Source organism: Oncorhynchus keta, chromosome 28 (assembly GCF_023373465.1).
Source record: "Oncorhynchus keta strain PuntledgeMale-10-30-2019 chromosome 28, Oket_V2, whole genome shotgun sequence".
Classification (NCBI taxonomy): domain Eukaryota; kingdom Metazoa; phylum Chordata; class Actinopteri; order Salmoniformes; family Salmonidae; genus Oncorhynchus; species Oncorhynchus keta.
The window spans coordinates 77,916,895-77,932,453 of NC_068448.1; the positions used below are offsets into that span (position 1 = coordinate 77,916,895).

Genomic DNA, 15,559 nt, shown 5'->3' on the forward strand with positions numbered 1-15,559 from the left:
GTTAACCTTGTTGTCCTTCCTCTAGTTGGAGGGTTCTGTTCTAGTTAGTAGTTAACCCTGTTGTCCTTCCTCTAGTTGGAGGGTTCTGTTCTAGTTAGTAGTTAACCCTGTTGTCCTTCCTCCAGTTGGAGGGTTCTGTTCTAGTTAGTAGTTAACCCTGTTGTCCTTTCTCTAATCCTCCAGTTGGAGGGTTCTGTTCTAGTTAGTAGTTAACCCTGTTGTCCTTCCTCCAGTTGGAGGGTTCTGTTCTAGTTAGTAGTTAACCCGTTGTCCTTCCTCCAGTTGGAGGGTTCTGTTCTAGTTAGTAGTTAACCCTGTTGTCCTTCCTCTAGTTGGAGGGTTCTGTTCTAGTTAGTAGTTAACCCTGTTGTCCTTCCTCTAGTTGGAGGGTTCTGTTCTAGTTAGTAGTTAACCCTGTTGTCCTTCCTCCAGTTGGAGGGTTCTGTTCTAGTTAGTAGTTAACCCTGTTGTCCTTCCTCCAGTTGGAGGGTTCTGTTCTAGTTAGTAGTTAACCCTGTTGTCCTTCCTCCAGTTGGAGGGTTCTGTTCTAGTTAGTAGTTAACCCTGTTGTCCTTCCTCTAATCCCCCAGTTGGAGCATTCTGTTCTAGTTAGTAGTTAACCCTGTTGTCCTTCCCCCAGTTGGAGGGTTCTGTTCTAGTTAGTAGTTAACCCTGTTGTCCTTCCTCCAGTTGGAGGGTTCTGTTCTAGTTAGTAGTTAACCCTGTTGTCCTTCCTCCAGTTGGAGGGTTCTGTTCTAGTTAGTAGTTAACCCTGTTGTCCTTCCTCCAGTTGGAGGGTTCTGTTCTAGTTAGTAGTTAACCCTGTTGTCCTTCCTCCAGTTGGAGGGTTCTGTTCTAGTTAGTAGTTAACCCTGTTGTCCTTCCTCCAGTTGGAGGGTTCTGTTCTAGTTAGTAGTTAACCCTGTTGTCCTTCCCCAGTTGGAGGGTTCTGTTCTAGTTAGTAGTTAACCCTGTTGTCCTTCCTCTAGTTGGAGGGTTCTGTTCTAGTTAGTAGTTAACCCTGTTGTCCTTCCTCTAGTTGGAGGGTTCTGTTCTAGTTAGTAGTTAACCCTGTTGTCCTTCCTCCAGTTGGAGGGTTCTGTTCTAGTTAGTAGTTAACCCTGTTGTCCTTCCTCTAGTTGGAGGGTTCTGTTCTAGTTAGTAGTTAACCCTGTTGTCCTTCCTCTAGTTGGAGGGTTCTGTTCTAGTTAGTAGTTAACCCTGTTGTCCTTCCTCTAGTTGGAGGGTTCTGTTCTAGTTAGTAGTTAACCCTGTTGTCCTTCCTCTAATCCCCCAGTGGGAGCATTCTGTGCCTGCACCAGTTCCAACAACAACACCTACTGGTGCGTGAGGACCATCAACGAAACGCACAACACCCTGTTCTGTGAGTTCGCTACGGGCTTCCTCGAGTACTTTGACCTCAACCACGACCCCTATCAGGTGAGTGGACTCCTCCCCTTCCAGATACCTTTCAGTAGCAGTTTGTATTTTCTGTCTGTCGAAAACTATTTATTGAAGTCTGTGTGTGGCTGTCTGTGTGTCTGTGTGTGGCTGTCTGTGTGTCTGTGTGTGGCTGTCTGTGTCTGTGTGTGTTTGTGTGTGTCTGTGTGTCTGTCTGTGTGCCTCTGTGTGCCTCCATGTGTGTGTCTTTGTGTGTTTGTGTATCTGTGTGTGTCTGTGTGTGTCTGTCTGTGTGTGTCTGTGTGTCTGTGTGTGGCTGTGTGTGTCTGTGTGTGGCTGTGTGCCTCCATGTGTGTGTCTTTGTGTGTTTGTGTATCTGTATGTGTCTGTGTGTCTGTGACTGTCTATGTGTGTGTCTGTGTGCCTCCATGTGTGTGTGTCTGTGTGTGTCCGTGTGTGTGTGTGTGTCTGTGTCTGTGTGTGTGTGTCTGTGTGTCCGTGTGTGTCCGTGTCTGTGTGTGTCTGTGTCTGTGTGTGTGTGTCCGTGTGTGTGTGTGTCTGTGTGTCTGTGTCTGTGTGTGTGTGTCCGTGTGTGTGTGTCTGTGTGTCTGTGTCTGTGTGTCTGTGTGTGTGTGTCTGTGTGTGTGTGTCTGTGTGTCCGTGTGTCTTATAGTTGACCAACGTGGTGTATTCCGTGGACAGAGAGGTGTTGAACACCCTCCATTCCCAGCTGATGGAGATGAGGAGCTGCCAGGGACACAAGCAGTGTAACCCCCGACCCAAAGGGCTGGACACAACAGGTAAACACACACATACTACTACAGCACGTCTATTAGTACTACTAAAGCGATACTGCAGTGATACTACTAGTACAGCGATACTACAGCACGTCTATTAGTACTACTACAGCGATACTACTAGTACTACTACAGCGATACTACAGCACGTCTATTAGTACTACTACAGCGATACTACAGTGATACTACTAGTACTACTACAGCGATCCTACAGTACGTCTATTAGTACTACTACAGTGATACTACAATGATACTACAGTCATACTACTAGTACTACTACAGTTATACTATTAGTGCTACTAGAGTACTACTACGAGTACTACTACAGTACTACTACTATTAGTGTGTTTCTGTACACTACAGTGTGTTACTGTACACTGCAGTGTGTTACTGTACCCTACAGTGTGTTACTGTACACTACAGTGTGTTACTGTGTTACTGTACCCTACAGTGTGTTACTGTACCCTACAGTGTGTTACTGTACCCTACAGTGTGTTACTGTACCCTACAGTGTGTTACTGTACACTACAGTGTGTTACTGTCCACTACAGTGTGTTACTGTACACTACAGTGTGTTACTGTGTTACTGTACCCTACAGTGTGTTACTGTACCCTACAGTGTGTTACTGTACCCTACAGTGTGTTACTGTACACTACAGTGTGTTACTGTACACTACAGTGTGTTACTGTACCCTACAGTGTGTTACTGTCCACTACAGTGTGTTACTGTACACTACAGTGTGTTACTGTACCCTACAGTGTGTTACTGTACACTACAGTGTGTTACTGTACCCTACAGTGTGTTACTGTACACTACAGTGTGTTACTGTACCCTACAGTGTGTTACTGTACACTACAGTGTGTTACTGTACCCTACAGTGTGTTACTGTACACTACAGTGTGTTACTGTACCCTACAGTGTGTTACTGTACACTACAGTGTGTTACTGTACACTACAGTGTGTTACTGTCCACTACAGTGTGTTACTGTCCACTACAGTGTGTTACTGTACCCTACAGTGTGTTACTGTACACTACAGTGTGTTACTGTCCACTACAGTGTGTTACTGTACACTACAGTGTGTTACTGTCCACTACAGTGTGTTACTGTACACTACAGTGTGTTACTGTACCCTACAGTGTGTTACTGTACCCTACAGGGTGTTACTGTACCCTACAGGGTGTCACTGTACACTACAGTGTGGTTCTGTACACTAGTGTTAGGCTGTACACTACAGTGTGTTACTGTACACTCACACCATCCCACTAGTTACGTCCTTCCCAATCTCACCATCTATCTACCCATGCAACCCAATCAAATATCCCTCCATCCTCTCCACCCGAGCCCTGTCCTGCTCCTCCATCGTCTCTCCATCCTCTAACAGAACCGTCAGTTCTCCTCTAGGGCCTAGAGATGCTGGTTTGTCCTGTTCATGAAGAGACATCTACAATGTGAATGATTTGTTATTTTTCTTACCCACAACACATCTCTTTATTAACATTGGTTCTTATTTTCCTGACCAGGAGGTAAAGATGGAGACAGCTACGAAGCACACAGGTATCCACCCTTCTTTTACGATCTCTCTGTGTGTGTCCCAAACTGTACACTATTACCAATATAGTGCACTTTTGACCAGAACCCTTAGGTCCCTTAGGGCTCTGGTCTAAAGTGCACTACATAGGGAATATTGTAATAATCCATCAGATGTTCGAAGCTGCTTGTTTTTTTTGACTGCATGCCTGGGAAACTATGCTAACTAATAATCGATTAGTTGACTCAATTTTTAGATTTCCTCTTAATTGAAAGTAGCTTGTCATCACGTCACTAGGAAGTCTGAGGGGGCGTCATCGTTGTATCTTCACACTGTGTTCATTTAAAATGATACTCTCATCCAGATTGACTACTCGTCAGAACAAAACTGTCTTTATCTTCTGGTTTAGGCACAGATCTGTCTTCAGCCCCTCTCTCCACTCCTTCATGCATCAGGGCTGTCTATTAGGACATCTGACAGACTGTGTGTCTGTGTGTCTATTAGAACATCTGTCAGTCTGTGTCTGTGTGTCTATTAGAACATCTGTCAGTCTGTGTGTCTGTGTGTCTATTAGAACATCTGTCAGTCTGTGTGTCGGCGATACTAATGTTGGACTGGATACTAATGTTGGACTGGATTAGACTGGATATTAATGTTGGACTGGATACTAATGTTGGACTGGATACTAATGTTGGACTGGATACTAATGTTGGACTGGATACTAATGTTGGACTGGATACTAATGTTGGACTGGATACTAATGTTGGACTGGATACTAATGTTGGACTGGATACTAATGTTGGACTGGATTAGACTGGATATGTTGGACTGGATATTAATGTTGGACTGGATTAGACTGGATACTAATGTTGGACTGGATACTAATGTTGGACTGGATACTAATGTTGGACTGGATACTAATGTTGGACTGGATTAGACTGGATACTAATGTTGGACTGGATTAGACTGGATACTAATGTTGGACTGGATTAGACTGGATACTAATGTTGGACTGGATACTAATGTTGGACTGGATTAGACTGGATACTAATGTTGGACTGGATACTAACGTTGGACTGGATTAGACTGGATACTAATGTTGGACTGGATACTAATGTTGGACTGGATTAGACTGGATACTAATGTTGGACTGGATATTAATGTTGGACTGGATACTAATGTTGGACTGGATACTAATGTTGGACTGGATTGGACTGGATACTAATGTTGGACTGGATACTAATGTTGGGCTGGATTAGACTGGATACTAATGTTGGACTGGATACTAATGTTGGGCTGGATACTAATGTTGGACTGGATTAGACTGGATACTAATGTTGGACTGGATACTAATGTTGGACTGGATTAGACTGGATACTAATGTTGGACTGAATACTAATGTTGGACTGGGCTGGATACTAATGTTGGACTGGATACTAATGTTGGACTGAATACTAATGTTGGGCTGGATACTACTGTTGGACTGGATACTAATGTTGGGCTGGATACTAATGTTGGACTGGATTAGACTGGATACTAATGTTGGACTGGATTAGACTGGATACTAATGTTGGACTGGATACTAATGTTGGACTGGATACTAATGTTGGACTGGATTAGACTGGATACTAATGTTGGACTGGATTAGACTGGATACTAATGTTGGACTGGATACTAATGTTGGACTGGATTAGACTGGATACTAATGTTGGACTGGATATTAATGTTGGACTGGATATTAATGTTAGACTGGATACTAATGTTGGACTGGATACTAATGTTAGACTGGATACTAATGTTGGACTGGATACTAATGTTGGACTGGATTAGACTGGATACTAATGTTGGACTGGATACTAATGTTGGGCTGGATACTAATTAATGTTGGACTGGATTAGACTGGATACTAATGTTGGACTGGATTAGACTGGATACTAATGTTGGACTGGATTAATGTTGACTGGATACTAATGTTGGACTGGATACTAATGTTGGACTGGATTAGACTGGATACTAATGTTGGACTGGATACTAATGTTGGACTGGATTAGACTGGATACTAATGTTGGACTGGATACTAATGTTGGACTGGATTAGACTGGATACTAATGTTGGACTGGATACTAATGTTGGACTGGATACTAATGTTGGACTGGATACTAATGTTGGACTGGATTAGACTGGATACTAATGTTGGACTGGATACTAATGTTGGACTGGATTAGACTGGATATTAATGTTGGACTGGATACTAATGTTGGACTGGATACTAATGTTGGACTGGATACTAATGTTGGACTGGATACTAATGTTGGACTGGATTAGACTGGATATTATTGTTGGACTGAATACTAATGTTGGGCTGGATACTAATGTTGGACTGGATTAGACTGGATACTAATGTTGGACTGGATACTAATGTTGGGCTGGATACTAATGTTGGACTGGATACTAATGTTGGGCTGGATATTAATGTTGGACTGGATTAGACTGGATACTAATGTTGGACTGGATTAGACTGGATACTAATGTTGGACTGGATTAGACTGGATACTAATGTTGGACTGGATTAGACTGGATACTAATGTTGGACTGGATACTAATGTTGGACTGGATTAGACTGGATACTAATGTTGGACTGGATACTAATGTTGGACTGGATACTAATGTTAGACTGGATACTAATGTTGGACTGGATACTAATGTTAGACTGGATACTAATGTTGGACTGGATGGACTAATGTTGGACTGGATACTAATGTTGGACTGGATACTAATGTTGGGCTGGATTAGACTGGATACTAATGTTGGACTGGATACTAATGTTGGACTGGATACTAATGTTGGGCTGGATTAGACTGGATACTAATGTTGGACTGGATTAGACTGGATACTAATGTTGGACTGGATACTAATGTTGGACTGGATACTAATGTTGGGCTGGATATTAATGTTGGACTGGATATTAATGTTGGACTGGATACTAATGTTGGGCTGGATTAGACTGGATACTAATGTTGTACTGGATACTAATGTTGGACTGGATTAGACTGGATACTAATGTTGGACTGGATATTAATGTTGGACTGGATTAGACTGGATACTAATGTTGGACTGGATACTAATGTTGGACTGGATTAGACTGGATACTAATGTTGGACTGGATACTAATGTTGGACTGGATACTAATGTTGGACTGGATACTAATGTTGGGCTGGATACTAATGTTGGACTGGATACTAATGTTGGACTGGATACTAATGTAATGTTGGACTGGACTGGATACTAATGTTGGACTGAATACTAATGTTGGACTGGATTAGACTGGATACTAATGTTGGACTGGATACTAATGTTGGACTGGATTAGACTGGATACTAATGTTGGACTGGATACTAATGTTGGACTGGATTAGACTGGATACTAATGTTGGACTGGATTAGCCTGGATACTAATGTTGGACTGGATACTAATGTTGGACTGGATACTAATGTTGGACTGGATTAGACTGGATACTAATGTTGGACTGGATACTAATGTTGGGCTGGATACTAATGTTGGACTGGATTAGACTGGATACTAATGTTGGACTGGATACTAATGTTGGGCTGGATACTAATGTTGGACTGGATTAGACTGGATACTAATGTTGGGCTGGATACTAATGTTGGACTGGATTAGACTGGATACTAATGTTGGACTGGATACTAATGTTGGACTGGATACTAATGTTGGATACTAATGTTGGACTGGATACTAATGTTGGACTGGATTAATGTTGGACTGGATACTAATGTTGGACTGGATACTAATGTTGGGCTGGATACTAATGTTGGACTGGATTAGACTGGATACTAATGTTGGACTGAATACTAATGTTGGACTGGATTAGACTGGATACTAATGTTGGACTGGATACTAATGTTGGACTGGATTAGACTGGATACTAATGTTGGACTGGATACTAATGTTGGACTGGATACTAATGTTGGACTGGATACTAATGTTGGACTGGATTAGACTGGATACTAATGTTGGACTGGATATTAATGTTGGACTGGATTAGACTGGATACTAATGTTGGACTGGATACTAATGTTGGACTGGATACTAATGTTGGACTGGATACTAATGTTAGACTGGATACTAATGTTGGACTGGATTAGACTGGATACTAATGTTGGACTGGATACTAATGTTGGACTGGATTAGACTGGATACTAATGTTGGACTGGATACTAATGTTGGACTGGATACTAATGTTGGACTGGATACTAATGTTGGACTGGATACTAATGTTGGACTGGATTAGACTGGATACTAATGTTGGACTGGATATTAATGTTGGACTGGATACTAATGTTGGACTGGATTAGACTGGATACTAATGTTGTACTGGATACTAATGTTGGACTGGATTAGACTGGATACTAATGTTGGACTGGATATTAATGTTGGACTGGATTAGACTGGATACTAATGTTGGACTGGATACTAATGTTGGACTGGATTAGACTGGATACTAATGTTGGACTGGATACTAATGTTGGACTGGATACTAATGTTGGACTGGATTAGACTGGATACTAATGTTGGACTGGATTAGACTGGATACTAATGTTGGACTGGATACTAATGTTGGACTGGATTAGACTGGATACTAATGTTGGACTGGATACTAATGTTGGACTGGATACTAATGTTGGACTGGATACTAATGTTGGGCTGGATACTAATGTTGGACTGGATTAGACTGGATACTAATGTTGGACTGGATACTAATGTTGGACTGGATACTAATGTTGGACTGGATTAGACTGGATACTAATGTTGGACTGGATTAGACTGGATACTAATGTTGGACTGGATACTAATGTTGGACTGGATTAGACTGGATACTAATGTTGGACTGGATACTAATGTTGGACTGGATACTAATGTTGGACTGGATACTAATGTTGGGCTGGATACTAATGTTGGACTGGATTAGACTGGATACTAATGTTGGACTGGATTAGACTGGATACTAATGTTGGACTGGATACTAATGTTGGACTGGATTAGACTGGATACTAATGTTGGACTGGATACTAATGTTGGACTGGATACTAATGTTGGACTGGATACTAATGTTGGGCTGGATTAGACTGGATACTAATGTTGGACTGGATTAGACTGGATACTAATGTTGGACTGGATACTAATGTTGGACTGGATACTAATGTTGGGCTGGATATTAATGTTGGACTGGATATTAATGTTGGGCTGGATACTAATGTTGGGCTGGATTAGACTGGATACTAATGTTGGACTGGGTACTAATGTTGGTACTAATGTCCCTCCCCCACCCCCCCACCCACACAGCACTCAGCCAGTCTGGGACGGACGAGCGGGTTAAGCTGCCCAACATGACGGAGGAGGAGGTGACTACAGCCCAGGACGACTGGCACATCTTCCAGAAGGACGTTGATAATGTTTCTGCTACACCTTTTAGACCAACCGGAGAAAAACAACGACGACGACCAAAACCCCAAAAGGCTTGACTTTAAGGATGACCCGGCGTCTGTGCAGAGGGGGCCGTGAGTGGCCCATCAGATGGAGGAGGGGCTAGACAGCGAGGAGGCGGGGCTGGTCTTCAGTGGCAACAGGAACAACGGGCTGACGGAGAAGGAGGTGTGACACAATGACCTGGAGAGGGGGACGGAGCTGGGAGGAAGCCTCATCCAGGGACTGGAGCTGGGAGGAAGAGGCCCAAGGCTACCTCCCCCTCTCCCCACAGACAATGAAGCCCACAATACAGGCCTCCAACACTATCACTGGGAGCCCCCAAGGGGACTGGGTTGGTAGTGGGCCAGCACCTCCAGACCCAACAGTAACAGGTAGAGATGCAGTAGACTCCCTTGGGCCAATCCCCTCAGCCCTCCTCCAACCACACCCAGTGAGACACATACAGACAAATTAAAGGTGCTGACCTGCCATTGGGCAGCCTGGTGGTCACCATAGAGACACAGAAACTGGGGGAGATGGAGAGCCAAGATGGCTGACGATGATTTCAGCACCAGTCAGTTAGAGCTGTATTATTAATGAGTATTAAAGTTATTCTTGTTTTTTCACAGGTGCTTTCATTTATTATTATTGGAAAAACTACAGTGTTCTGTTTTTTCAAAATATATATTTTGTAAAAAAAAATGTAAATCCTTAACACAGCAGAAATGATTGAAATGTGGGGAATTCAACTTTTAATTGATTTTAATTCAGATCCAAGTCCAAAATAACACAGTTGACCATTTTAATAATATATATATATTAAAGGTTATAAGAATGGTGAAACCATTTCCTGGTCTGAAGGTTATAGTTGTCTTTTGGCGTTAGCTAACACCTTGGTGTACTTCAATGGAGTTGGCTAATGCTAACACCTTGGTGTGCTACAATGGAGTTGGCTAATGCTAACACCTTGGTGTGCTACAAGGGAGTTGGCTAATGCTAACACCTTGGTGTGCTACAAGGAGTTGGCTAATGCTAACACCTTGGTGTGCTACAATGGAGTTGGCTAATGCTCACAGACTCAGGCCGGGACGCGATTTGATCTGCGTTAGATCCGTGTTAAAGAGTGCTTGACATTTAAAGTAATTTTCCGATTGAGCTGACATTTGCAGTGTTCACTGTGAATGCGTTTGCCTGTGAATGCGGGAGCATTACCTTTTTAAAAGACTCATTGTCGATAAAGCGCGATCTGATTGAATCCGCCCTCAGTCATCTCTAGACCGATCATCACTCAGATGATGCCAACAGTTTGACCCTAAACGCACTTTAAACATTCAGCTTTTCCCTTGAACTGACCGTTGTCTGTAGTCACTGATCGTGTCCGAAATCTGACTTGCCTACTACTTAAACTAAACATTGTGTACTAAACGTACTACATGCTAATTAAAACGCACCGTTTAGTAAGAATGTACAAAGTAAGCAACAAATATCAACGTACTGTTCATCCATACTGAGAAGGAGTCATCGACTGCGCAATCACACTTGTTCCGCATCCCCTATTCTGATTATCAGCTGTTGTCAAACACGTGGGGAAAAGAGCTGCGTCGCTTCCTCAATAGTGTGCTGCGAATTCTATTTCATCAAAAGTCAAATGAGTATGAGATCTGGGCATTTAAAGTACACTCGATTTTCAACAACGTCTCATACTATAAAACGATATATTTTATTGCATATTTAAGTAACCTACTAAGGTATTCGGACACGGTCAGTGTAACTCCCAATTGTGTCACGATGCTTAATACTGATCATTGGTATTTCATTTTGAACACAGTGATTTTATGGATAATTGCTACTGCAAGTGAAACACTGAATGTGGCCGTTTATAGTTTCAACACAAAAAAAAAATGACAAAAATGAACATTGTTACCATAATTGAATGATTTGCTAAATATAATTATTTAACTTTGTTTACTATGTATGTTGTTATGTTTACTCTTATAGCTACAGTAACTATTCTATTTCACATATTGGTCTACAGTACACCCGGCCACTACACTCAAATTAAAACTTCAGATTGTAAACATCAATTGTTAAAGGTGAAACATGCAGAAACAATGCAGATGTAGAAGCACAGTTGCTAGGAAAAACTCCCTAGAAAGGCATTAGCCAACCTAGGAAGAAACCTAGAGATGAACCAGGCTCTGAGGGGTGGCCAGTCCTCTTCTGGCTGTACCGGGTGGAGATTATAAACCTAGAGATGAACCAGGCTCTGAGGGGTGGCCAGTCCTCTTCTGGCTGTACCGGGTGGAGATTATAAACCTCGAGATGAACCAGGCTATGAGGGGTGGCCAAAGAGTGTCCTCTTTGAGCTGACTGGCTGTGCCGGGTGGAGATTATAAACCTAGAGAGGAACCAGGCTATGAGGGGTGGCCAGTCCTCTTCTGGCTGTGCCGGGTGGAGATTATAAACCTAGAGAGGAACCAGGCTATGAGGGTGGCCAGTCCTCTTCTGGCTGTGCCGGGTGGAGATTATAAACCTAGAGAGGAACCAGGCTATGAGGGGTGGCCAGTCCTCTTCTGGCTGTGCCGGGTGGAGATTATAAACCTAGAGAGGAACCAGGCTATGAGGGTGGCCAGTCCTCTTCTGGCTGTGCAAACACGTGGTGGAGATTATAAACCTAGAGAGGAACCAGGCTATGAGGGAGATGGGCAGTCCTCTTCTGGCTGTGCCGGGTGGAGACTATAAAACTCCATAATGAACCAGGCTATGAGGGGTGGCCAGTCCTCTTCTGGCTGTGCCGATCATGGAGATTATAAACCAGTGGAGAGGAACCAAGGCTATGAGGGGTGGCCAGTCCTCTTCTGGCTGTGCCGGGTGGAGATTATAAACCTTGAGAGGAACCAGGCTCTGAGGGGTGGCCAGTCCTCTTCTGGCTGTGCCGGGTGGAGATTATAAACCTAGAGAGGAACCAGGCTATGAGGGTGGCCAGTCCTCTTCTGGCTGTGCCGGGTGGAGATTATAAACCTAGAGAGGAACCAGGCTCTGAGGGGTGGCCAGTCCTCTTCTGGCTGTGCCGGGTGGAGATTATAAACCTAGAGAGGAACCAGGCTCTGAGGGGTGGCCAGTCCTCTTCTGGCTGTGCCGGTGGAGATTATAAACCTAGAGAGGAACCAGGCTATGAGGGTGGCCAGTCCTCTTCTGGCTGTGCCAACCTGGAGATTATAAACCTAGAGATGAACCAGGCTCTGAGGGGTGGCCAGTCCTCTTCTGGCTGTACCGGGTGGAGATTATAAACCTAGAGATGAACCAGGCTATGAGGGGTGGCCAGTCCTCTTCTGGCTGTGCCGGGTGGAGATTATAAACCTAGAGAGGAACCAGGCTATGAGGGGTGGCCAGTCCTCTTCTGGCTGTGCCGGGTGGAGATTATAAACCTAGAGAGGAACCAGGCTATGAGGGTGGCCAGTCCTCTTCTGGCTGTGCCGGGTGGAGATTATAAACCTAGAGAGGAACCAGGCTATGAGGGGTGGCCAGTCCTCTTCTGGCTGTGCCGGGTGGAGATTATAAACCTAGAGAGGAACCAGGCTCTGAGGGGTGGCCAGTCCTCTTCTGGCTGTGCCGGGTGGAGATTATAAACCTAGAGAGGAACCAGGCTCTGAGGGGTGGCCAGTCCTCTTCTGGCTGTGCCGGGTGGAGATTATAAACCTAGAGAGGAACCAGGCTATGAGGGGTGGCCAGTCCTCTTCTGGCTGTGCCGGGTGGAGATTATAAACCTAGAGAGGAACCAGGCTATGAGGGGTGGCCAGTCCTCTTCTGGCTGTGCCGGGTGGAGATTATAAACCTAGAGAGGAACCAGGCTATGAGGGGTGGCCAGTCCTCTTCTGGCTGTGCCGGGTGGAGATTATAAACCTAGAGAGGAACCAGGCTATGAGGGGTGGCCAGTCCTCTTCTGGCTGTGCCGGGTGGAGATTATAAACCTAGAGAGGAACCAGGCTATGAGGGGTGGCCAGTCCTCTTCTGGCTGTGCCGGGTGGAGATTATAAACCTAGAGAGGAACCAGGCTATGAGGGGTGGCCAGTCCTCTTCTGGCTGTGCCGGGTGGAGATTATAAACCTAGCGAGGAACCAGGCTATGAGGGGTGGCCAGAGTACACGGCCATTACCGCCAGATCATTCTTCAAGATGTTCAAACGTCCATAGATAACCAACAGGGTCAAATAATAATAATCACAGTGGTTGTAGAGGGTGCAACAGGGCAGCACCTCAGCTGTGTTTGTCAATTAGCTTCACCCGGTCAGTCCATGTCATAGAAAGAACAGGTGTTGTTAATGTTTTGTACTAGGTATATACTGTATGTGGTATGAGCAAGTATCCAGAGGATTTAACCCATCCCAATCCTATTACATATCCCTGGGTATGTTTGGCCTGTCATTGTCCCTTAAGCTTACATTTTTACAATATGTGCACAAAACCAGCCCCCCCCCCCTAAAAAAGAAAAAGCTGTTTTAAGAAATAAACATGTCAAATATTTTGGGGGGTGACGTTTCATCTTATTTAACTAACATAATTTCCTCATACAATCATAAACCCGTCCACCATGCTGACACACCTACCTATGGTTGCAAAAGTTCTGGAACTTTCACAAAAGTTCTGGAACTTTCACAAAATTCCCAGGTTTTCCAGAAATTCCGGGTTGGAATATTACCAGAAGCAGGAGGGAATTAGCAGGAAATCCAGTTACCGCCCAACCAGAATTTCTGGAAAATCTGGGAACTTTGGAGAGGTTTACCGGGATTTTAATAAACCCTAGACAGACCTAACACATTATGGAATCGCTCAATCGGTTGTCTGGAGCCGTGCATTATCCTGCTGGAACATGAGGTGATGGCAGTGGATGGATGGCACAACAATGGGCCTCGGGATCTCGACACGGTATCTCTGTTCATTCAAATTGCCGTCAATAAAATGCAATTGTGTTCATTGTCCGTAGTTTAAGCCTGCCCATACCATCACCCCACCACAAGGCACTCTGTTCACAACGTTGACATCAGCTAACAACTTGCCCAGACGACACCATACAGATGGTTTGTTTTTTTTAAGCCGGGTTGAACATACTGACAAATTCTCTAAAAATAATTTATGGATTAGAAATGGACATTAAATTATCTTGTAACAACTCTGGTGGACATTCCTGCAGTCAGCATGCCAATTGCACGCTCCCTCAAAACTTGGGACATCTGTGGCCTTGTGTTCAGTGACAAAACTGCACATTTTAAAGTGGACTTTTATTCTCCCCAGCACAAGGTGCACCTGTGTAATGATCATGCTGTCAAATCATCTTCTTGATATACCACACCTGTCAGGTGGATGGATTATCTTGGCAAAGGAGAAAATGCTCACTAACAGGGATGTAAACACATTTTAGAGAAATAAGCTTTTTGTGCAACTGGAACATTCATTTAGCTCAGGAAACACGAGACCAACACTTTAATGTTACGTTTATATTTCTGTCCAGTGTAGCTCTACATTCCACCGCAGATATAAATCAAATCACATAATGACAATAGTAGCTTTAGCATGTCCTAATAACTTTCTATTACGACAACTGAAAACACAGGCTACATTCCAAATGGTACCCTATTCGCATAGGGTTCTGGTCCATAGGGTTCTGGTCCATAGGGTTCTGGTCCATAGGGTTCTGGTCCATAGGGTTCTGGTCCATAGGGCTCTGGTCCATAGGGTTCTGGTCCACAGGGTTCTGGTCCATAGGGTTCTGGTCCATAGGGTTCTGGTCCATAGGGCTCTGGTCCATAGGGTTCTGGTCCACAAGGTTCTGGTCCACAGGGTTCTAGTCCATAGGGTTCTGGTCCATAGGGTTCTGGTCCACAGGGTTCTAGTCCACAGGGTTCTGGTCCATAGGGCTCTGGTCCATAGGGCTCTGGTCCATAGGGTTCTGGTCCATAGGGTTCTGGTCCACAGGATTCTGATCCAAAGTAGTGCACTATATAGGAAATGGGGTGCCATTTGGGACCGCCTCAAACTTAGCATCAGTTTGGGGTCTTGGTCTGTCTCCTCCTGTAATATATATCCTCTCCTTATATAGGGAATGGCCTGTCTCTTGTACTATCAGAGTGACCAGAGATCTGCTGGCCCCTAAAGATGGCCACCAGGGACTTTGGTTGTCATCACCAAATGTTGCCAATCACAGCCCAGGAATTTGGCATCTTTGTGATACCTGGTGTTGCCATTGGATAAGCCCTCTATATTGCAGCTGTCCACTATCCAGCAGAGACTAAAGTTCTGTCTGACCTTTACACACACACGCACGCACGCACGCACGCACGCACGCA

General features: G+C 44.2%; 1 protein-coding gene and 2 long non-coding RNA genes across 4 annotated transcripts in view; 1 reads left to right on the plus strand and 2 right to left on the minus strand.

The window, feature by feature from the left end:
- LOC118380729 (extracellular sulfatase Sulf-1-like) overlaps positions 1 to 11,180 on the plus strand; it is a 111,934-nt gene extending 100,754 nt beyond the window's left edge. For both annotated transcript variants that reach the window (XM_052484026.1, XM_052484025.1), the window contains exons 16-19: positions 1,298 to 1,440; positions 2,075 to 2,201; positions 3,722 to 3,755; positions 9,094 to 11,180. In XM_052484026.1, coding sequence (XP_052339986.1) covers positions 1,298 to 1,440; positions 2,075 to 2,201; positions 3,722 to 3,755; positions 9,094 to 9,127 — 338 coding nt within the window. In that variant the 3' untranslated portion in view covers positions 9,128 to 11,180. The remainder of the gene's footprint in view (positions 1 to 1,297; positions 1,441 to 2,074; positions 2,202 to 3,721; positions 3,756 to 9,093) is intronic.
- A 137-nt stretch (positions 11,181 to 11,317) lies between these two features.
- LOC127912925 (uncharacterized) lies at positions 11,318 to 12,847 on the minus strand. The gene is made up of 3 exons (XR_008084128.1): positions 12,712 to 12,847; positions 12,441 to 12,644; positions 11,318 to 11,464 (listed from the first exon to the last, which is right to left on the minus strand). It is a non-coding gene; the product is annotated as an uncharacterized LOC127912925 (long non-coding RNA).
- LOC127912930 (uncharacterized) lies at positions 11,586 to 12,340 on the minus strand. The gene is made up of 3 exons (XR_008084137.1): positions 12,306 to 12,340; positions 11,750 to 11,817; positions 11,586 to 11,682 (listed from the first exon to the last, which is right to left on the minus strand). It is a non-coding gene; the product is annotated as an uncharacterized LOC127912930 (long non-coding RNA).
- Positions 12,848 to 15,559: the final 2,712 nt, after the last annotated feature.